We start from the raw sequence: 23,529 nt of genomic DNA on the forward strand, positions 1-23,529 counted from the left end.
TGCAGGTCTGTGCCTCCAGCATAGTCTCCCAAGATGGTGAACAGAACGGTCTTATGGGGAGAGTAGATGAAGGTGTAGATGAATTTTTCACCAAGAAGGTGACCAAAATGGATTCCAAGTGAGTTCAGAGTCATTTCACTAATAACACTATTTAATTCACATTTAAATTACTGTTAACAATTAAACTTGGTGTATATATACTAAGGCTCATTTATTTAATATAGATGTATGAAATACATATTTTTTTATATGGGATTTACTGTTCTGGTGGCTTGCAAAACATGATCTTCAGGGGAGCAACAGTGCTGTCAGCTAGGAGCTTGTTAGAAATGCACATTCTCAAACCTCTACCCCAGACCTCCTGAATCAGAAACTGGAGGTAGGACCCAGAAACCTGTGTTTTAACAAGCGCTCTGGGGTATCCTAAGGTAGGCTCAAGTTTAAGAACCACTGTACTGTTCTAAGTCAGACCACAAAACATGGCTCCCCAAGGTGACGTTTTAGGGCCTCCTCAGGTTTACCCAGATTTGTCTTATAGGGCAGTGGGCGTTGCTTGGCAGGCTGAGATTACTTACAGTTGACCCTTGAACAATGCAGGTTTGAACTGTGTGGGTCCATTTATTTGCAGATTTTTTTTCAATAGTAAATAATACAGTACTACACAATCCTTGGCTGGTTAAATCTGTGGATGTAGGAAAAACCTCGGATACTGAGAGCCGATTATAAGCTATATGCAAATTAACCCATGTTGTTCAAGAGGCAACTGTATTTTTAAGTTCTTGTTTATAATTTGATGTAACTGGGGGCCCTACATCATTGCTCAATGGCCATGATTTAACAGACAGTGTCAAGATGACAGCAGAATTAACAAAGAGGCTTCAGAGTTAGACTCTAAAAAGTTCTCTCTGCATATTCGTATTACTAAGATGGAGTTTCTTTAGAAGACAATTCCATGGAACTTTTATTAACTTTTATTAACTTTTATTAACACTCCAGCTTTTGAGCATAATATGTACCTAGTTATTTAATCCCTGACTAAATATAGATCCATCCCCAAATACACTGTGTGTGTGGATTTGCGTCTGTGCAGTCTTCTTCACCTTGAGATATCAAATGCAGGCACGAATTTAAACCATCCTGATAAGCTGAGGATGGGCAGGCCAGGCAAAGGGGGGAAGAAACTAGTCAGTTCTGTAGATTGATGTGCCTTATCTTGCCTCAGCAGGATGGCGAGGTGGGAGTAAGTTAATTCTATATCCGTAACAGTCTAACTTACTGAACGTTATAAGCTTTAGGACCCAGTTATTTGTCTTCTTTGACACTGGCCTTGAAGCTTGGCATACTAGGGAAAATTCTATTCGCCTATCCTTCAAGATTCCACCTAAATGTCATTTATTCTTTGAAGCTTTCCCCTGACTGCTCCTCCTTCCCCTACCCCCCAAATTAATTGCTTTTTCTCTACTGCTGACTCAACACTTTTTTTTATCCTCTGCACACATCTGTTAGAGCACATGTGAGCCTTCGAGAGTTTGTTTGGTGGGGTTTTTTAAACAATGTGGGGAATGGATGAACAATATTCTCAGTGTAAAAGATTCAAGCAATACCAACATAAACAAAGCCAAACAGGAAAAGTCTCTCGTAATGATTTTGCTTTCTTTTCTTTTTTCTTTTTTTTTCCCCTTGGGGGGAGGTAATTAGGTTATTATTATTATTATTATTATTATTATTATTATTATTATTATTATCATCATCATCATCATTATTATTATTGTTTTTAATGGAGGTGCTGGCGATTGAACCCAGGACCTTGTGGATGCTAAGCACATGCTCCACCACTTGAGCTATACCTTCCCCCCTTTTAGTGATTCACTTTCGAGTCTTTTCTTCCTGTAGAATGCTATTCCTCAGAAACAACGCCTTGGTCTTATTTTTCATTGTAATTTCAGTGTCTGATGCAGCCTGTAATACACAGTCAGCCCTCTTTCACTATTGGTTGAATGAATCAAGACAATCTTGGCCTGTATCTGTATAAAGAGATAATACCATAGGCTCTCCTCTCCCTAAACTTGAGAAATTGAGACTTAGTAACTGAGGGGTCTGTTCACGTTGCATCTGGATTGTATGTATTGTCACTCCCTGTGTGATGTCCTCTACCCTAAAGCCGCCTCCTCCTTTAATATGCTCTGAATGAAAGTTAGACAAACTTAATAAACTGTAAAATCCACTTTCTGCAGAGATACTGCTCTGGGAGGATTCTCTTCCTGTTCCAGTGCACAAATGGAACTAGGTACATCGATTTTCGTCGAATGACGGAATCTACTAGAAGTTGTGATTTGTTTCATTTTGTTAGATAAAAACAGATTACTGTCAGTTTGATATGTAGAGGTCTAGGCATAGGTAAAACCATTAATTAGCATGGAAAAAACTGGAAAATCAAAGTTACACATGCTCGTAGTTTAAAATGTCAGATGTTCTTCAAGGCTTTTATTAAAAGACAAAAAGGCCCTTGTTTCTTTCCCTTTTCCCGACAGCAACTGTAACTGCTGACTTCTTACTGTGGAGGATGATCGTTTATCCAGTCTGACCCTACTGTCCAAGCAAACACACACACACACTCTTCCCTCTCCCCATCATCTTATTTAGTGATGTCATAATTGTTAGTTACACAGTGTTAATGTCCACTTCATTATGACATGTAAATATTCACAGCTGAGTTACACAGTATACTATGGTTACTCTTCCCTCCCTATACAGCTTATGATTTTCCCTGGGGTTAATAATTGTGCCCTTTTGCATTAACTTAGTTTTCTGTAATCCTGTCACTGACCTGGCCCCTAGATCGCCAGTAAAAGTGTACATTTACTCTTTTTCTTTGAGTTTTCTCTGTTTCCCCTTCCTGGGCACATCTTCCACTGCTGTCTGACCACCTCCAGTGTGACCTCAAGGCCAGTTCCACTGCTGTTCTCCTGGGGTCGCCCCTCCCTCCCTCCTGTGTCTGTAGCATCCTCTTCCATACCTCACTCTTGTTTTGGTACAGCACCTTCTCGGGTGGCTTCGTTACGGAGGAAGCATGGAAAGTGAGTTTCTGAACCCCATACGTCTTGCATTTTTGTTAGTAGTGTGACCAGGTATAGAACTCTAGATTGGAATACATTTTTCTTTAGAATTTTGAAAACCTGGTCCCATTATCTTCTAGCTTCTAGTGTTGCTCTCAGAATCCAATGTCATCTTGAGTCCTGATCCTTGCTTTGTGGCTTGTTTTTGTTTTTCCTCTTCTCAGGTAGCATTTGGAATCTTTTCTGTTTCTAGGATACTGGTATTTTATGATGATACACTCTGTGTGGGTTTTTGGTTTTGTTTTGTTGATGCCCATTTGCTAGGCACTAATGAGCCATTTCAACCTGTACATTTGTGTCCTTTGGTTCTGGAATTTTTCTTGAATGATCTCTTTCATAATTTCTTTCCTTCCTTTTTCTCTGTATTCTTTTTCTTAAACTTCCATTATTCAAATTGTGTGTTTCCTCTATTAATTCACTAGGCTTTTTTTCTTTACCCTATTTTCTCATTCTTTTTATTACTCTCCCCCACAACTATCTGGGAAATTTCCTCAGCTTTATCTTTCAGCTTTGAGTTTTCCATTTCTGCTGTCACATTTTTCTATTATTTCTTCCTGGATGCGACGTTTTTTCCTCTTTCATGTTGCAAGGAATGGCACATAACACGCTTCTTGGAAGTTTGTGAGTGGGGCTTATTGACTGACAGGCTTCAATGTAGGGTGACCTTCTTGGACCATTTTGTTGGGGGATGGGGGCGTCTTCCTAACTGTTGGAATCTTAAGGTCTTTTCTCTTGGGCTTGTTAAAAGGTTTGCTCTCCTGCCTGGAGGACATTGGCCTGGCTGCCCCATTATGGGATCCAGAATGAGAGAAAGGGACTGGGAGGTACCACTGTTCAATATGCAGGCTTTCCTACATAGAGGAGAAAAAATAATTTTCCCTCTACCCTTCCTGGTTCTTGGCTGAGCCATCCTTTCCTAAAAAGATTCACAGGATAAAAACCAACAGAAACTTATTAACATGTTTACCTCCTATATACACGAGAGATAATCCAGGAAAACTGAGTAACTCCCCAATATGGCCTATACCACCACCTTAAATACCATCTTAAGTTAAAGAGGAAAGAAAGATGGGGGCGGTTGGGGAGTTACCAGGAACCAGGTAAACAATGGTAAATAAGGTTGTTATGCAGGTTTAAATCCCTGCCTTCTCCACTGGTAAATTTATAGAGTCAGTCACCCTCCTCTTCCTGGTACAGATCAGAAGCATCCTGACAGATGGAGATTCTCCTTATAAACATAAATTTCTCTTACAAAAGGATAACTTCTACTCAGTTTTCAGAGCTTCTTCTGTGTTTGCTGGTTCTTAAAAACAGTGAGAAAAATAATCCTATGCCAAAGAGGCATATTTTGGGGTGGCCCTGATCTCCTTTCCCTGAAATACATTTGCTTCTGGGTCTCCCCTACCAATGCTTCTGGGGTCAGCTTTCTCAAATTTAAAGTCAGTTTTTACTCCTAACAATTTTCGCTTCCAAACATCATCATCATCATCATTATTATTATTATTATTTTATTATTATTGCTTTTTCTCCCCTCTCGGGCTTTTTTTTTTTTTTTTTTTAATCCCTTGCTGTGCCTTCCCCTGTGGACTCAGGGGACTTAAACTGATATTCACTGTGCCAGCTCTAAGTGGAAGGCAGTGATGATACCACCCACTCAGCTCACATCGTTTACACTTTCTCCCTATCCATTTCCCAAGTTTCAGAATATTCAGAATATTCTGACAACCATCTGCCAAAGCTCCCTTTCCGTCTGTCCATGTTGTTGCCTCTTCCAGTGGTAGTATGTTTCAGCTAGGATCCAGATCCTGGTGTGGGTTGATCACACCAGGATGAGATTTCAGATGATATTGAATGATGATGGCAGGTTTTTAGGGGTTTAAGGGGAAATGCGGCCCTTTCCAGGGCCTGCCAAATTAAATAAGGCAGTTGCCCACCTATGTCTTGAGTGGCACCAGCTTTTCTGGAAGTTCTTACAAGTGGAGAGGCCCTGGACTCGGGATTTAAACATACAACTCACCTCTGCTCGCAGTTCTCCCACTGACTCCTTCAGGTGTTCATTCTGAATCTGGGTGTGCCTGAGTTTCCTTACCTGTGGATTCCACGATCCTACTCAGCTTTCCTTTCTGTTTCTGAAGTCAGCTTTTTAAAATGCTTCAGCATGGTTGCTGCAGAAACAGCAATCTCCCTTGATTGATTCTTTTGTGTGTGTATTGGGGGGTAGTCAGGTTTGTTTACTTAACTTATTTTTAATGGAGGTACTGGGGATTGAACCCAGGATGTCATGCAAGCTAGGCACGCACTCTACAACTGAGCTGTACCCTCCCCCTCCTTGGGCTGATTCTTGGGGGAAATTAATCACAGTAAACCCAACAGGATGTGTTCTGCCTCACAGGAGATGGTCAGGGAGAGGCTCAGAGTCCCACGAGCTCAGCGAAGGAGACGAGAAGAAAAAGCGAGACTTTCGGAAAAGTGGCTTCCTCAATCTAATCAAACCCCGGTCCAAACCTGAGCGGTTACCATCAGGCTTGATGGCGGAAGAGCTCTCCCCACCAAAGGCGGGTGTCAGGGGTCCAGCCGTGGACTCACCTCGGAAGGACACGAAGCCAGCCGAGCACAACGGCAACGCTGATCGGACAGAGGAGATCCGAACACCCGACTCCCTCGAAGAATGTCAAGGGGAGGATGTGGGGAAGGTGGACCGAAGCGACAGCAAGGGCAGCCCCCAGGCAGGGCGAAGGTACGGGGTCCAGATGATGGGCGGCGGTCTGCTGGCGGAGATGAAAGCCAAGCAGGAGAGGAGGGCCGCTTGCTCGCTGAAGGTAAGGAAGGAGGCTCTGCTTTGACTTGGTTGTCTTTGTCGTGTTCACCTCCACTCGGTTTTTATGGGCCAGAGAGGTACAGAAAAACAGCCTGTGGCTTAAATAAAAATCCCCAAACAGAAGGCTCCTGCAGAACCACAAGGGCAGGGCTGTGTCTTCCATCTGGCACTAGGGTCATCCTCTGCTGGAGCCATAGCCTGTGAAGGTGGCTGGGGGTCCACAGGCCTTGTCCCACCTGCACAGATGCCCCTGTGCATCACAGAAATAGGTGACAGCTGTGCCAGGGAAATGCTCCATTCCAGGGAAGGACTGAGTCTATCAAATCCAAATGGAGACCTGAGGGTGGATGGAGATAGGAAAGCTGACAGAGCCCCCCCCCCCCCCAAAAAAACAGATTCTGACAGTATCAAGGGAGATCGATTTTTCAGTTATTTCAGAATCTGTGTTCTTTTCCAGACCTAAAAGTTCCTTGCTATATTATAGATTTAAAAGTCAAAAGAAAAAACAAAGCAACCTATTCCATTAGAATTAATCAAATACTTGGATCATTGAGAGATGTTGTCTGTTGCTATGAGGAACTTGATCGTTTAAAAATTGCTGAGTCTCCCTAAAATCTGACTTAATGCATTACTTATTTTTTTGAACCTCTTTTAAAAATGTAAGTTGTGGTTTTTTATTCCCTTTTAACCTCGATTTTCTCCTGCGGCTACTTAAGGATTGTGTCCTTATTGTGATCACTAAGATTAATATATTCACGTTTAACCTGGGTTTTGGTTTACTGCACGGTATCCTGAGCTCTTTTGTTTGCAAAACTGGGTTCTTCAATGAAAGGGAGATGGCAAATTTATCCTATTTGAAGTATCAGAGTAAAATAGTTCATCCCAAGGAGCCCTTGATTTTCAGAAAGTGAATGGTAACAGCACAGGGAGGGCTGTTTTACTTCTAAACAAATGATAATTTTTTCATTAAATCCTGCAACCCACATCGTTTTACAACTGTTCACTGTAGTTCTTCCACCAGCACTGTTGTTACCTAGTTACAGGTTCCTCCTAACTCACTCATTAACCCTTAGAGGCGAGTTGAGGGGATCTAATTCTGCTAATTCAACAAGGGATGCACGATGTGCCCTTTGATGGTTACAATTCTGAGTAAATACTGTGACCACATCATTGGTGAGGCAGCCGCCCAAGGAAATGTTTAAATTTTAATCTGTTTGATAGAATTTCTTTTCAACAAGGAATGTGCTGTTTTCACTAATGAGCTGTTTATTTTATCACTGTTTCCATTGATGAATAGCTGCCTTTTGGTAGAAGGATGAGAAGCGCAGGAGGGTTTTTTCCATGTGCTTTGGATCTGAGAAATAAATTGGCTCAAAGTGACAAAATTCTTATGGTTTAGTTTTAGTGGTTCAAGACTTACACTAGTTATCTTTTAGTGCCATCTAGTGTCTATTTAAAGTAATAGTAATAAAAGCCTTAATATTTAGTATTTTGAACTAGTCATAGCTGTTCTATCAGAATAATAAAATGAGAAAGTTTTTCAAAAATTAGTTTTAGAATATTTCCCCCCTAAAATTCCATGACTGTATTCTCTATAAAGTTAGAGACATAAGCATCAAAAGTCAATATGCTATTTTTTTTTTAATTTGGGGGGGGATTGATAAAAAAAAAGAATAATACATGTTGCCTTCACTTTCCTCTGGAGTAATTCTCTTTATACAATTGACTTCTATTAATGCATTTAAAGAAAAAGAACTGAAAAATGTAAGCATGGCATTTATTATTTATTAACAAAGGAGAGTAACTAACAGGTGTTGAAAGCTCAGTGTCCGTATCTTTTCCTTCTGGGCCCACTTCATCAGCTGCCTGTGCTCAGAGAAAACTGATGTTAGGTTATTTCATCCTCATTCTGCACAGTCATTTTTGGAATTTATAACTACCTCAGAAAGCCTGGAAGGAAAAAGTGAAAACAACTCTTAGGATTACATTTTATTATTATTCTCCCCTCAGGATTGATTGATTATTTATTTATTTATTTATTTAAATATATTTATATTATATTTATATTTATTTAAATATATATTAAATATATTTATATTATAAAATATATATATAACATTTTTTATTGATTTATAATCATTTTACAATGTTGTGTCAAATTCCAGTATAGTAGTATATTTTAAATGTAGGCAAGTGAGGTGCCCAGGGTATAAAATTTAAGAAGGCCCTTACTCTCAGAAGCCAGCCCTGCACTTGCATGAGCCTAAAGGGAATTTCTCCTTAAATCTGTGCCGAGTGCCTTGCTTAACTCACCTTCACCCTGACCCTGTTTATAAATACTCCATCATTTTTGTTTGAACTCGGATATGCATGCCCCTGCCTCCTAAGAAACTATAAAAGGCTAGGTCAGGCACCATGCATTTGAGCACCAGTTGGCCCAGCCTCTGGACAGCTGGAGCTCGGGAGCTAAAGCGCCCCCTGCTGGTTTGGGCTGGCAGTTCCTGGCCAGTCCTGGCCCTGTAGACACTTGTCCAAGGCTCAGAGGGCTCCACATGCAGCCCTTGGCACGGGGCTTCATTTCCTTGGGGTCACTTTTACATAATGATGTCAAATAATGTGCCCATTCCACTGCAGTATCTATGTACCCACTTCTGAGACCTGCTTAGTCCCCTCTAGCAAAAGGGTAGCTTATATAGTCTTACTGAGAAATTGCTCAGCATCCCTGCTGTGTTCCCCTCTCCCTCTCGAGACAGCCGGCCACGTTGTGGTAAACGTGTGGCTGTGGCAGACTGGTAAATGAGTTCCGTCTCAACTGTGTTTAAAATAACCCCTCCTATGCCATCCAGAACAATTTCAAGCTCAGAACTGGCAGCAGATATTTTTTTTTAGGTTTATCAGAAGCATGAGTTGAGCAGGAACGGACAGGCTGAAGCTCAGACTGTATTAATAACCACCGTGCTTCCTGGTCTACCTGCCCACCTCAGTTTCATATTTTAGGCAGGAGGGAGATGTGGATCATCTCCCCCAATAGGATTCTTAGGTATTATTATGCAAATTACTAGACTGTTCTTTTTGTGTCTTTTTTTGTATCTAAATGCCTTGCTCTTGTGCATACTTTTGCATCATAAAGCAGAGGCTGCTTCCCTGATTCATCATTTCCAGCTCCTCCCCTAAGACAGTAGCATTTAACCTTCCTTGTCTTTGCCATCAGACTCCTCCCACCTGCAGAATTTTAAAAAATTAATTCAGACCTTTGTCTGTATTTGCCTTCTCAGCAATAGATCTGTGTCTTGTGCTTTTGCCTCAGTTGCAAGGGACACCCTGCTCATTTCAGGTCCCTGTCTACCTGTCTTTGTACCCTTGAGGTCGGCAAGGTTTCTACTGCTTTTAGATGGTTGGAACCCAACCTGGAGAGGGTCCTGGAAATGTAAGAGTACCAGTGCCCCCATCACGTGGGGCACTGGGGGCTGCAGAGCCCACACAGGTGTTCAACAGGAAAGGCAGGCAACGTTACCAAGCCCGCTGGCTTCCCTTGACCCCGCACCTCTCGTCCATGGTGGGTATCCTGCAGAACTGGCCGCACTTTGGACCCAGAACCCTGACTGTAAACACAGAACAGAACGCATTTCTCATAGCTTTGTCCCAGCAGCGGGGGCTCGGGGAGATGGAGAGGTCAGATACAGTCAGTGCAATGGCAGTAGAGTTAAGGGGCCATTATTTGTTGTCATTTATTATCTTTGTTCTTTTTCTTACACTTAAAATAACTATGCACTTTGGGGGTGGGGTGCTTGAATTTTTTAGAAACTTGGGAATGATGCTGTCTCCCAGGATTCTTGCAACCTGGCCTTGAGCAGCATAGAACGGCTGGATGCAGGTGGGGCAGGTAAGTCCAGTCATTGCCAGCATCCCCTTAGGAAAAACACTTAGATTCTGGTTCCCAGAGTCACCTGTGATAGGCAGAAGGAAATTAAAGATTGGGAGGCAAGAATGGGCCTCTATGTTACATGTTCTCAGCCTTCACCTAAAAGAACACATCCCTGCACCTGCCCCAGCTCCACCTGGGGGCACGTCTTCCACCATGATAGCCTAGCACCTGGGCTGGGCACCTCTTCCCATTTCCCAAAGGGGAGAAATTTCACTGAGAGTAACTCCTAAACTGTGGGCTTTTGGGGAGACAGGGGGAGGAGCAGGGCACATGACTGATGACTTAGCTTAATTTAGTTTATTGATTATTGAAGTATAACGGACCTATACCACTGTGTTAGTTCCAGGCGCACACCATAGTGACTTGGTATTTCTATACGTTACAAGACGATTGCCACAATAAATCTAGTTACCATCTGTCACCATAGACAGATATTATGATATTACTGACTATATTCCTCAGGCTGTACATTTCATCCCCATGACACATGTATTTTGCTCCTGGAAGTTTGTACTTAATCTCCCTTGCCCTCCTTCCCCTCTGGTAACCACCTGCTTGTTCTCTGCATCTATGGGTCTATTTCTATTTTGCTGAGGTTTTTAAAAAAATAAGCCCCACATGGTATGTGGGAGGAGACCCTTTTAATTGACATAAGAGGATGCTCTTTTCTTTCAACTTGACTGTCTGTGAATATCCAATTTCCTTTGTCCCTCTGACTTTTTAGAAGTAGAAAGAGAATAAGATCCCTTAGATAGAAACTGGATTGTCACTTCTAAATGGCACATTTGAAACCTTATTTTGCAGTTTGATTTCTTGTGTTTAGCTTTAGCATCTTCCTACAGTGAGAGTTGGAATATCACTCATATTCAACTGGCTTATTTTTGCCTGTTGTCTGAATAATTTAGGCAGCCAAAGGGATGGAGGTGGGCATGAGATGACATTCCTGGAGCCATTCTCACTAAGCATGAGGTTATGGGCATGAGCCCAGCCTCCCTCACCCAGGACCTGCAGCCTGCCCCTGAACGGATGACCCTGAACCGACTGTCATCCAGAACTGAGGCGCCTGCAGTTGGTTATACCTGTACCTTGTGTCATATCTAAGGAAGATCTGACAGCTTCAAATGCACTAAGATGGGCTTTTCTCCCTGTGCATCTGAAGGCACATGTACACTTAATTTTAAATATGAGGCTTGTTATCTGTGGAATAGTCAAGGGTGATCAAAAGAGCACCATCAAGGTCACTGCTTTTCCACCAAGAATTTAAGTCTTCCACCAGCATGTTCTGATTCTAAAAACAGGCTAGGATGGCATGTTCCTGCTCTAAATTATTTTTGATGACAGATCGAGAGAACAAACTAGTGGTCACCAGTGGGGAGAGAGGTGGGAGGAGGGGCAAGATTGGGGAAGGGGATTAAGAGGAACAGACTGCTGGGTATAAAATAAGTAAGATACAAAGATGTAATGTACAGTGCAGGGACTATAGCCAATATTTTATAATAACATGGAGTCTAATCTATAAAAATATTGAATCACTATGTTGCACACGTGAAACTAAAGTAATTTTGTAAGTCAGCTAGACTTCAATGGAAGGAAGGAAAGGAGAGAAAAGAAAGAAAATATCTGTGATGAGAAATGCCACGAAATGATTATAGCAGTTTATACCTGACTTCTAGCTTCAAATGATCAGTCTCTCTTACCTTTGATTTTTACAGCAGAGTGAGCTTTTTTGTACCCATTTTCATTCTAGTGCCCAAACTGCACCCAGAGAACCGCTTCGGTTTGGGGACGCCAGAAAAGAATGCCAAAGCAGAGCTCAAAGTGGAGGCGGGCCCCCGGTCTCGGAGCTTTTCCAGCAGACCCGCCAGCCCGAAGCCCCTCGTGCAGTCCCCCAAACCCAGCCTGCCGGTGCGGCCCACCATCCCGCAGAAACCAAGAACCGCCTCACGGCCTGGTAAGGGTTTTGCTGGTCAGGGCTGTCGTGACACTGTGACTGGGGGGCACACAAAATAGCTTCCTAATGGGAAGAGTGGGGAGAAAGGAGGCCAAAAAATACTTCTAAAAGTTAAAAAAAAAAAAAAAAAAGACTACTCAAAAGCAGGCGGTGGGGGAAGGTATATCTCAGTGGTAGAGTACGTGCTTAGCGTACACAAGGTCCTGGGTTCAATCCCCAGTACCTCCGTTAAAATAAATACATAAATAAACCTAATGACCTAACTCCTAACTACCCCCCAGCCCCAAAAAAGCAGGCTGGCATTTTTGTCCGCTGGCATGTCTCTAGTCTGAAGTAAGGAAACAGCTCTGATCAAGTCAATCCAGTTTGTAGAGTATTTTGGCTCCCCAGTTGCTAATGCTGAAAACTAGCTGGATTCCCAACGTTCTGTGGCAAGAAGCTTTTCTTTCAGTTGATTTGCTAAATGTGTTCATTGAGGTCTTAGTACTTAGTGTACTGAGAATTATGTTAACAGGCTCATGTTTTTATAGAGCTGGAGGATTCAGCAGGTATTTGCAAGTACACCCTCTCCCCTCCTCTCCGCAGTTGGGAGAGATTGTCACGGCAAGGAGTGCTACTTTCACAGTGTCTTGTCACATCCCTGCTTCTACAGTCACATGCGGGAGACCTGAAGTGTAAGGCTAAAGAGGACCTGGCTGGAGGTTGCCTTCTGCATACACACCCATTCCAAATTGAGAATTAGCCTGCTGGTAACAGAGCAGATAAAGGAGTGTAATTCAGTTAATCCTTCCAATTAGAGTGAAACAGGACAGGCTTTAGAATGAAAAGACTAGAGTTCTAGTCCTTGCTATCTGGCCATCTTTCTAGCTTAGCAGGTCATTTAATCTCTTCATTTGCACAGTGATACCCACGGTCCTTTCTGGTTCTAAAAGTCCAGGACTGTAAGTCATTCTTACCGATCTCAGTGTGTGTGTGTAGGTACACACACTTACACCCCGCACACACAAATATATATTGTGTACGTATCGTGACCACGTTACTGGATGTGACAACAGGTAAAGGCAGTAGGTTATAACTACTATTGCATATTTTAAGAAAAGCAAACAGCCTTTTGAGGCCAAAGGAGCACGGAGTTCACACGCAGTCTAGTTTTCAAATATCAACTCATGGAAATTCTGTCTGCAAGACAGATTCACAACTGCAGATTTTAACTTTTTGTTTTCACTCTTTTTCTCTCTATTGTTACTCCACTGAGCTGTGAAACTAGTTTTTGGCCAGAAAAATTCTATGATGCTTTTTAGAAATGTATTAGTCATTTGTATTTAGAGGTTAACCCAGCTGATGCTTTAGCAATCCAGTTTGTGGAACAGCTTGATTCATGTCTTTGTGTCTCCACAGAGGACATCCCAGACTCGCCATCAAGCCCGGGGTCCCCTAAAGTAGCTCTTCTTCCGCCTGTCCTGAAAAAAGTTCCCTCGGACAAGGAGAAAGATGGCCAGAGTAGCCCGCAGCCCAGCCCCAGGACATTTTCCCGGGAAGGTAAGAAATGTTTTCTCTGGGTTAGCTCTCCTCTCCCCAGGGAGAGTCATTTCAAGAGAAAGGAATTAATCCTGGGCTCCACTTATATCTTAGCATCTGTAAGTCAGCATCCCTTGGATTAAATTTTGGAACCAGAGCAGTTCTTCACTAAGAAACTGGATTCAACATTGTTGGTGACACTGGGTCTTAAAGAAGGACCACATACAAGGAATGAAAAGCACAACAAATACTCCACCCAAAGGCCTTTGTGATACGAATCTCTAGATGCTCCTGAACTGACTCCCAGTGGGTTAGGAGTGCCTCACACATTGTTTTGTGGCTCATTTGGTGCTACCTGTAGGTTTCTAGGTCCCATTATTTCTAGGAGGAGCTTTGGCTGGTTGTCAGTTACCATAGTTTTGGTTCAGGAGTGGCTCATGAAAAGAGACCTTGTGTCTCATTAGTTTGCTTGGCCGTGAGGTCAGACGTTCCTTATTCTCAGAAGTATCACCTGCGTGGATGATCGCAGGGCATCATCACACTGATTCATCCCTTCCAATTTCCTGGGCTGGGAACAGAGCAAGATAATCCCGGGACTTGAATGCCATCTCCCAGAATGAGATCAAATGTTATTATCAGTGGAGGTGAGGCGTCTTTGGGGTGAATTTAGCACCCCACTATTTCTTCCACCCACTTCTCCCCTTCTGTCCAATGCACAATTGCCTTTGGGGTTCTGTCCTTCATAAAGTGTAATGTACCTGCTATCTCTAAGCCCCACCTATAAAGAAATTCTAGAGCCATCATCACCCCTGTCCAGATAGCCCTCAGTATGGTTTGGTTTGGTTTTAGATTTGTTTGATGCTTTAGAATTCTTTGATCTCATGCTGACATCTTCCTACCTTGGTCTGTTTTCTGTGATTAACGGCGTTCTTGGGTTGAAGTTAATAGAGAGTGTTTCTGAGTACTGTCTTTGTTAATTGGGAATCAAATGAAAAATAACACAGCCTGCTTTCTCATTTCCATTCTGCAAATTTGTTTGATGAGTCCAAGCTTCACTCACCTATTGGCTGTAAAGAAAAGAAGGTAGGGTTTTGACCAAAGCTGATAAGCCACTTTTGTCAAACAGAAATGAAAGCCATGAAAGATGGCTGACACCTGTCGTCATTTCCCATGGGTTTAATGGGTAAATATAGGGTTTGTATTACAGTCACAGCCTTTGGAGTTCTTGGTGTAGAAAGAAACTGGTGGTGCCAGGTGAGAATGACTTGAGCTAGCAGGTGTCCCTGACAGCCCTGCTCATACCGCACAGTTCCTCCCCCATTCTCCCCTCTTTCTGCAATTGCTGACTGTGTCTTTATGTATAAGGAAGCTTTAAAAATGCCTGAAAGAATTTTGTTGGAGAGAAATGGGGAAGAGTGGAGGGTTGGTAGCAGTCAGTAGGAATGCTCTTCTTGTCCGAAGTGGTTTGACTGTGGAAGGATTAAAAAGAAAAGGGCAGTTGGTTGAACACAAAATAATTGCTTCACATTTCTGAAAAGTGCTGTTTTCTAAGACGCCTGCCTATATGATTAAAACAAGGCCCAGAGAAACCCCCCAGCCTCGTGAGGAGGAGTACGTCCCAGGGAGCCTCTAGAGTTAAGTAAGTGGGTGAGATACCAGATGCTGCTGGCATGTCTTATGCTGCTTTGAAAACGGCAGGTGTTCTTTTCCCAGGAAGTTAGGAGTGAGTGAGTTGCTTCTCAGACATTTCAGAGCTTCAGGGGAAGATGTTTGATTCCCTTCCTCCCTCCCGCTAATAGCAAATACTATGGATGGTTCATGACCCCCCAGTCTTCCCAGCTAGAGACTGTTGAGCTGTGGAAACCATAGCTTTCCTCTCTGGGATCCAGGATAAGTCAATCACAGGGATCATTCTGATGGTATCACTTGATATTGAAATTGGACTGAAAATATACGTGAGGTCTGAGAACAGTGTGTCAATGTCTGTGCTGGTAACATTTTGACTTCAGTTTATCTTTCAGCTTGTCCACTAAGCTGGCCCAGGAATGAGAGCTACTTGTGAGCCTTTTTTCTTTAGAAAATGGTCCTGATGTGCTCATTCCTCTTTTCTTGTACATTATTCATGCTGGTTACTTCATTTCCTTGTTCTGTGCCTCCCTGTGGACTAGCGTGCCCAACTAATTTCTGAAACAGGTAAATTACTGTGATTCTTCCGGATTATTCCATAGTGAATGTGGTTTTCGTTAATCCATCTTGGAGTCAAAATGGTAATGCTGGGGCCTTTCTGTTAGTATCTTTTGGGGGCAGACTCAGAGCTCACCTCATTTTGCACGACATGTCCATAATGTTGGCTGTTGAATTCTGTAGATAATGGTGTATCTGTTCAGGACCAACGCTGTAGGTTCCTTGAATCTTACATGGGGTGGGTAAGCTGCTATTGAATTTTTAATATTAACATTTTTTACTAGTAATGTCAACACATTGATGTATTTGCTACTCTAAAGGGTAAAATGAATCCCTTTTCCTCAGTAGTGCAAAGAGGAGATTATTACAAAAGGCATTCAGATCATGACAGTGGCAAGCCTTCCAGTAGAGGGAAAAGATCTTCAAAACTGTCCTCCACCATTGCAGAAGAGGAAGTGAATGCAATTGGGCACAGGAAGTCACAGCCAACAAATGGTTAGAGCCTTCGATTATCATCCCTCACTGTCCCACAGCTTCTGAACTGGCACTAACAAAAACAAACTTTAATTGAGTCACTTCCATCCTGGGACTGGGGCAGGGATTATTCATACAACTGATTTATTTTTTTCTCAGTGACAACAGGATGGTCCTTCCCTTGGGGGCAAAACATATTGACCTAAAAATCTAAAATTAGAAATTCTTAGGAGGATCAAGTTACTTTGGAGTTTGGTGACTTATCCTTGCAAATTTTTGTGATCGTGGAGGTTTGTATTTGTATTTGGGGTCATGTCTTATACTCTTCCTTTATCTCTTTACTCTTCTATTAGAGAGAAACTGGGATGGGATCAGAAATTCTTAAAGGAACACAGTTTATAGCTTTAGAGAATATTGGCCTAAGCCCTAAGCCCTTACCTTACACTCTTTCAGGGAAGAATCAGTAAAAAGCCAGTGACTCAGGGCAGACTGTGGGTCCTGTGCCTGATCTTTCAGTGGACATTTTATGACACTCTAGTAAGAAAACAAAAGTACCAATCAACTTTTCAACCTCAAGAAACAATTTATACTATTTTACAGCAGTTGCTCAATGACGTTTGTCTTCCATTTGACACTATAGTAAGTTCAGGTGAGGACAGTCCCAGGAGACAGTTCTCTCTGAATCAGCAGTGCTTGTTCTAAAACTTCCCAGTGGAGATGAGAGCTGATTTGAGATCTAATGACAAAGTATTACACCATCCCTCTGGTTAATAACTGTAAGTGATTTTTCAAGTCAGATTTATAAAGGAAATTCTAGTATCACAAAAGAAAAAGAATATAAAATGAAATTTCCTTAAGGGACTTCCTCCTGTAAAATTTTATCAGAAGTTAACACATGAGTGTACAACAGTGTCCATGGCCCCTGAGTCCAGCCATAACTTCACATCCTTCACCACCTCCTGGGAGAACACCCCAGAAGGCCAGGCAATGGAAGTGACCTTATAATAGGGATAATTTCCCTTTATTGCAAAAGGGTAAACCATTCTCAAATTTTAGCAGTTTATTGTTGATGGAAAACCTCTTATGACCCACCTTATGGCTTAACAGCCCAATGACTTATGATTTCTCAAGGGAGAACTGTTGTCTTTGAGGACTTTCCTTGACAGATATGAAAACACAACTAAGAAATCATTTACGAGCTTCTCACCAGCAAGAACGTTTGGAATTAGCCATCTTGGCCAGTAACACGGGGTGAGCCATAGACTCCAACTTGCCTGGCAGTCTGGAGCACGCTAGGTAGATGACAGGGTGGAGCCTATGGCGTAGAGCAAAGTCTATAGATCAGATAGGGCTAGAACATTCCGTGAGGGCCAGGTAGCACCTGCCTTAGACAAAACCAACAGACTTGGTCCTTCACTTTTCAAGTATTTCCTGTGTGGTAAATGTGTTCATGGACACATGGTTGTAATAACGCTTTGCAAGAGAGTTTTCTCTGATATTTTCAGGCAAATCTGTTATCTTCAAGTCATAGAAAAATTATATAAAGGAACACCTAAGATATTTTTTTCTGAAGAGAGGCAGAATTATTTTTTAGAGTATATTAAGTCAGAAGCTCTGTCTCTCTCGATAAGAACACCCAAGGTTCCACAGATGTTTCTAGATTTAGAAGTTTATATTTCAACTATTGTATCAGTCAATATAAATAACTGTGTTGATTTATATCACTTGATGATTAACAAAGCTCCCTTGATGCAGTGTAACAGCCCTTCTCCAAGATGCCACTAAAAGCATTTTATACCACACACAGATGGAGAGACCACACAGATCATCCAGGAAGGTATGAGAGTAAAAATAAGATTAATACAGAGATAAGCCAAATCCTAGAAAGGCAAGAAATTCTGTGTCTCGCTCAGATTCTTTCATGACCTCTTCAACTAAAAATTCTCATGGTGATGGGCTGCATCCAATTTTGATGGAATTAACGGGGACCATCTTGTATTTGCTTTTATGCTGTGATTTTTTGAAATATTGACAGGAACCCCAAAAGTGATTTTTACAGGAGCTTCAATTAAAGTAATTTTATGTATAATATTTTGCTCTTGTTTTGTTAGTGCCGAGTCACAGCACTTGTCTTCACCTTTGAGAACTGCGTAGCAGTCTGCTTTCTGAATAGTTCCTGGTTAACAAGTAGCACTTAGCAGAACAATTCTATTAAACCGTGGTGTGTACTTAAAATGTTTTCAGAGCAGCTTTGTTTATGCTAAAACAGCTCTCTTATTTTCCTAAATCAAGTATCTGTGAAACAAACAAAGGCGCTTGTTCTCAAAGCATGCTGCATAATTTTAATTGTGTCGCTATTTTAATATTGACTTGATAGGTAAAATGCTTATTTTCTTTTTCTGGACATATTTGTAACTGCATCTTTTGAATTTCGTATCATTTCCTATGTTTATAAGCTGTGATGTTTTCATTAGAGTATTTGAAGGAAATAGTTGATTTTGTCTCTGTATGCATTGTAATGTATCCACTTTGTACCGGCCATCTTAGTCTGAGATTCCTTTTCATATATCACTTGCTTCTTCCATAATCCAACCTCTAGCCAACAAATATTTGGCTGTGGCTTATACTCTGTAAGCCAGTGCTCTGTTCCCCACCCCCACCTCCTTTTTTTTTTTAACCAGATCTGGGTTCTCCTACCACTCTGTGAATTCTTCAAAAGAAATTTAATGGTTGGTTGGCACTTCTGGCTCTTGCCAGAAAGTATTAAAAAAAAAATCAGGGCCAACTACTGAATATTATTTTAAGGTCATAATGTTTTTCTTGAAATATGGATGTCAGTGGAGCTGAAAATGGAGAAAAGCTGAAATTTTCATATGAATTTCTAATTCTAAATTTATATGCACATTTCAGAAGCCTTACATTTGCATATATATGCAAAATCAGATCAAGAATGACGGTGTTCACATGTGTGCCTCTTTCTGCCAGTTATCCACACTGTTGACAGGATGTGAATATACATGGAGTGTTTGTGTTGAATAACAGCCTGTTTACTTGAAGTATCTTTTATAATTTTCGTGATACTTGGAGTGGTAATAAATACACGTATAGAGGCACTCCATTTTAATGTATGAATTTTTGCATTTAAGCAATCTGATTTTTTTAAAGCACTATATAAAGTCAAGCATTAAGTCAGGCTGCTTAAAAAGAAGGTTCATCTGAGTAAGTCTGAATTTTAAAGATATTCTGAGACAATTTCTGGAGTTTTAAGTTTCAAGCAGACACAATTTTATTTAGACTATCTGTTAGTGGGAACTTGACAAAACCCCCTTCATAATTGTAATCAGCATCCTAATTATATGCAATCGAATAGTTGCTGCCTAAGGGCTGGAAAGCAAACTTGACAAAGAACATTCCTGTTTATACTCATGATCTAGAATAATATTCAGTGCTTTGGCTTCCAAATTCAACAGATTCAGTGGTGTGACTTGACTTCCTTGCCCTCGCCATGCCTCAAATTTTCCTTTCCAAGACTGGTGCCTAGCTGTAATCCTAAGGAAATCGTCAACCTGGTACTAGTCTCATTATCACATTCACAAATTGGTAGAGTTGAATCAGGAGACTCGACTATTTTTAGACTGAATTTTAAAATGTCACCACCATGGTGAACTGCTTTGACAGTCCTCCAGAAAAAGCATGTCATTAATCCTCTCCGTGACAATGTCAGACAAATGAAAATTTTTGCTTTTAGGACTGGTACCAGGTCGGTCTATATCACCGACTTAGCAAACATTAACAACAGGCAGGTTTCAGTCTTCTCCCCTGCCCTCTGCCCACCCACAGCCTGGAGGACTCAGAAGTTAGTGTCACTTAGATGGAGACTGTAGGAAAGTGTACCTTTTGCAGGATGATTCCTGTGTTGGTTCTGTGAATTCCAGTTAGCCCTGGTCCAGAGTGATCTCAGTTTTTATCTGTGACAGACATTCTTGATTACATCAATTTCTTCATTTTTAGAGAGTACTGATGTCATATCCTGTAACATCAATCGGGCCTGGGATTTTGAGGAAACTGAAATATTGGGAAGGATGAAAAGCTTTTTATTCTAAGAATTAATACATTTGCTCTGAAGACAAATAAGTCATGTATCACCATATTTATTTCTTCCTTTGAACTTACAGTGTTGGAAATTTTTGAGTCACTTGTTACAGAGGAAAAACTTATTTTGGTTTTAAAATGGAATGTATAAAATTTTCTAGCAGATTTCACTAGTAATGCTCCACTTTGGGTTAGATCATTGCAATTTCAAGATGAAAATATGATAAACCTTCTCTACTAACTCCTGTTCATAGTATACACAGAAGTTAAGAACTTAAGTACTTTGTGTATTACTATCAAATTGGTTTTGTGATAAAGGGCAAACTATTTATAGAAAATTATTTACTTTTTCCCCCCAAATTGGCCTGTTAACAACTTTCAAAGGACCAAATACATTTAATTTTTTTACCCAATTCAAGCTAAAAACTAAAAATCAACTATAATATTTATTCATTGCTTTTTTCCCTCCAAGAATGTGCTCAAAACTGTTGGGTAAAAAGTAAAAAATTACTTACTTGTATGATGAGATTGAAAGGTTTATCCGCAGAATTTTGGGTAGTTTCAATTTGGTGTAATTAACTAAAAATTTAATTTTTTATCGCCTTGAGCAGAATCTGGCCCTGAGAACAAGATTGGCAAGAGAAGGATTTTATTATGTTTGCATTTTGACTATTAGGTTTCATGAGCTTTCACTTCCTGAAATTCTCTTTAGTGGATTAAACATTCAAGTATCCCGTTCCTGGCAAGTTTTTTTTGTTTTCTGGTTTTTTTTAAAGCAGAAAGCTAAAATCAAAATGATTAGAGGTATCAGATGCATCCTCTTGCTTTTTCCAGGACTAGGTTCCTGGCTAGATCATTTAAACTTCTGGGTGGCAAGGTAGCTGGACCCTTCTTTAAAGCCACACAAAGTGGGTGGGTTTGGTATTTTTAGCTTAAGTAGTGTCTCTACCATAGACTTGATTAGTGACATTTAATAACCCTTAACAGCCATGCTGGAGTGTGGCATCTGAACCTTTCCCTGGGTACAGTAGCAGTGAAGCTATGCTCTAGCTGGAAAGAACATGGGCTTTGGAGAGAGAGGTTTTGTAAAACTTGGAATCAGGATTTAAACCAAACCTATCTGGTAGCCGTGAAGAGTAGCAGTGGTAACACCGAGTGCCCGACAGCACACACCACAGAGGCTCAGTGCTGGTCACTGTTCTCTCATCAGAGCTTTGTAGAGACTCAGTAGAGCCTCCATAGTTTGTGACCAGAACAGGCAACAAAAATGGTAATTCTTTTACCTGGAGACTGGTTCCTACAGGACTGAATACGTCATTGGCAGTATTAATTCATTTCCGTGAGACTTTTTTCCTTTCCTAGGGAGTGAGACTGAGGTTCTCTGAGACACAGAAAGGGGCCCATCCTTATGTCCTATCCCCAGAACAGGGATGGCCACCCCTAAATGTTGTGCAGAAGACATCAGATGGAACCCCTGGCCAGCAGTGCCTCCTTGGGCTCTGTTTCCTGTGCTCTGTGCTGCACCAGGGTGCAGCTGTGACCAAGGAGGTCACCTGGGGCAGAGTGGCTACCCAGTGCTTCTCCTTCCTGGCATCTCCCTTTCCTCCCACCCCACCCCCATCCTCACCCTCAAATCCTCAACCACGTCTATGAGAGGCTCAACCTCTCATAGACTGGGGTTTTTTCTGTTTTCCTGTTTTGTGTGTTTTGTTGGTTTAATTTCTGTCTAGAGTCTTGAAATGTCACTAGAAAGTCACTTCTGAGAAAGTCCACCCCGAACCCTCCCCCTCTTCAGGGCCCCTACATCTTACCCCATTCCTGGTCAGGCTGCTGGCATCTCCTTTTTCATGGATGATGATGACTTCCTTTCCTTTCTGTTCCAGTGTCGAGGAGAAGCTGGGGCCAGCAGGCCCAGGAGTGTCCAGAACACAAGCAGTGGTCCTCCAGTAAAGATGGCCATCAAGGCAGCAAGTCTAGCGACTCTGGGGAAGAAACAGAGAAGGAGTTTATTTTTGTGTAAAGGGACCCGTGCTGCAGACATCTTGCTGCACGCAGTGCTTTTGTCAGCCAGCAGAGGGCAACACCGCTTCCTACTCTCTAAGTGTTCTTCTCTGGGTGCTTTGTTTTCTTTTTCCTTCTTCCTTTGCTTTTTTTTCCCCAAACCCAAAACAGATCCATTTCTTGGTAATCAAAAGTACTTGTGTTTGATCTGCTCCCAACCCTTGGCATTTGATTTCTCTCCATTCCTTCATATGCCTTCAACGAATGCCAGCAATCATCCCACGGGCCCTACTTGAATTTCTCTGAGGCAGCTACAGTTTGCCCTGGAAGGTAACTGGATACACACTCACAAGTAACACCATCCCGCTGACCGGAGGGTACCACTTCATGTACCTGTGTCAAAGCTGCACTTGATAAAGCAATTTATTCTTGCTGTATGCAATTGCACATTGTAATTATATTAACAGAGCACACTAATAAGTAACTTGTATAAATTATATATATTAGATCTTGGGTATGGTTTTTACCTTCTCCCATGGGGAACTTCTTCCTTCCTGATGTGGAATTGTACATTTAAACTTGGTCGGTGACCTTTGTAACACCATCAACAAGCGAGTGAAGGACAGTGAGAGGCCCACTCCTGCTTCTACCATGTGCCCAGGTTAATGTATATAGTTGATGGGAATGAGGTTTTATGAATATTCGTGGTTTTTGAAGGCCTTTAATTTCTGTCTGCATATTAGCTTTTAACGTGTGATTAAGAGAATACTTTGACACCTGTAAAAAATTCAAAATACTAGTTTTTAAGACATTTCACAAATATTCACTTACATTACAGGCTGAAGGTATTTTATTCATATGTATATTTATACCAATAAAATGATTTTACAAGTGGAATTTTGACTTTCTATAGTGACTTATTTTAAAGTTAGGATTGGCTTGTGGTGGTGAACCTTTTTTCCGAAATCCAGAATAAAATCGTAGTTCCCAGATAATCAAAAACCTATTACCTTCCAAGTAAATGCAACTTGCTAATTCCATTGCCTGCTCTCACCTTTGGGGAAAAGATAAAATCATCAAAAGGTTGTATTATGAGTGTCTAGAGAGCCCACTCAGACCAGATGCGGGGGGCCTGATGATGGAGTCAGGGCCAGAGTCTCTCAGACTCCCAAGACTCTGAGATGAGCTGAACTACTGCTCGGAGGGGTCTGGGAATCTTCCCATAATACTAAATTACACATCGTGACTTTCCTATTTGTGCCACATGCAAGCCCTAAACTGAGAATGAGGCTCTCAGTAATTTAGACTCCCCATCTCAGGTATACTGACCAGGGGCCAAAAAAATCCAGGAATCACTTTTTTGATTTGAGGATGTATCCATTGTGTGGCCAGATTGGGCAGGCTGACAATTCTATTTTGTTTTTTCTTAGCTTAGCATTGGTTGGCCTGG

At 41.5% G+C, this 23,529-nt stretch overlaps 1 protein-coding gene and 1 long non-coding RNA gene across 11 annotated transcripts in view; one reads left to right on the forward strand and one right to left on the reverse strand.

The window, feature by feature from the left end:
• Nucleotides 1-22,976, forward strand: part of CARMIL1 (capping protein regulator and myosin 1 linker 1) — a 281,411-nt gene extending 258,435 nt beyond the window's left edge. For 4 of the 7 annotated variants that reach the window (XM_032462599.1, XM_032462602.1, XM_014557184.2 and 1 more), the window contains 7 exons: nucleotides 6-118; nucleotides 5,509-5,935; nucleotides 9,736-9,817; nucleotides 11,607-11,810; nucleotides 13,209-13,349; nucleotides 15,858-16,007; nucleotides 21,962-22,976. In XM_032462599.1, coding sequence (XP_032318490.1) covers nucleotides 6-118; nucleotides 5,509-5,935; nucleotides 9,736-9,817; nucleotides 11,607-11,810; nucleotides 13,209-13,349; nucleotides 15,858-16,007; nucleotides 21,962-22,098 — 1,254 coding nt within the window. In that variant the 3' untranslated portion in view covers nucleotides 22,099-22,976. The remainder of the gene's footprint in view (nucleotides 1-5; nucleotides 119-5,508; nucleotides 5,936-9,735; nucleotides 9,818-11,606; nucleotides 11,811-13,208; nucleotides 13,350-15,857; nucleotides 16,008-21,961) is intronic. The other 3 variants (XM_032462600.1, XM_032462601.1, XM_032462604.1) reach the window with 3 other exon arrangements.
• LOC116658232 lies at nucleotides 7,355-22,038 on the reverse strand. Of its 4 annotated transcripts, none has more exons than XR_004313481.1 (5): nucleotides 21,890-22,038; nucleotides 20,594-20,698; nucleotides 19,881-20,051; nucleotides 16,425-16,520; nucleotides 7,355-7,884 (listed from the first exon to the last, which is right to left on the reverse strand). It is a non-coding gene; the product is annotated as an uncharacterized LOC116658232 (long non-coding RNA). The 4 variants fall into 4 exon arrangements; XR_004313483.1 differs by lacking the exon at nucleotides 7,355-7,884 and adding an exon at nucleotides 14,245-14,395; XR_004313482.1 differs by lacking the exon at nucleotides 7,355-7,884 and adding an exon at nucleotides 15,094-15,762.
• Nucleotides 22,977-23,529: the final 553 nt, after the last annotated feature.

This window comes from Camelus ferus, chromosome 20, assembly GCF_009834535.1.
Source record: "Camelus ferus isolate YT-003-E chromosome 20, BCGSAC_Cfer_1.0, whole genome shotgun sequence".
NCBI classification, from domain to species: Eukaryota; Metazoa; Chordata; class Mammalia; order Artiodactyla; family Camelidae; genus Camelus; species Camelus ferus.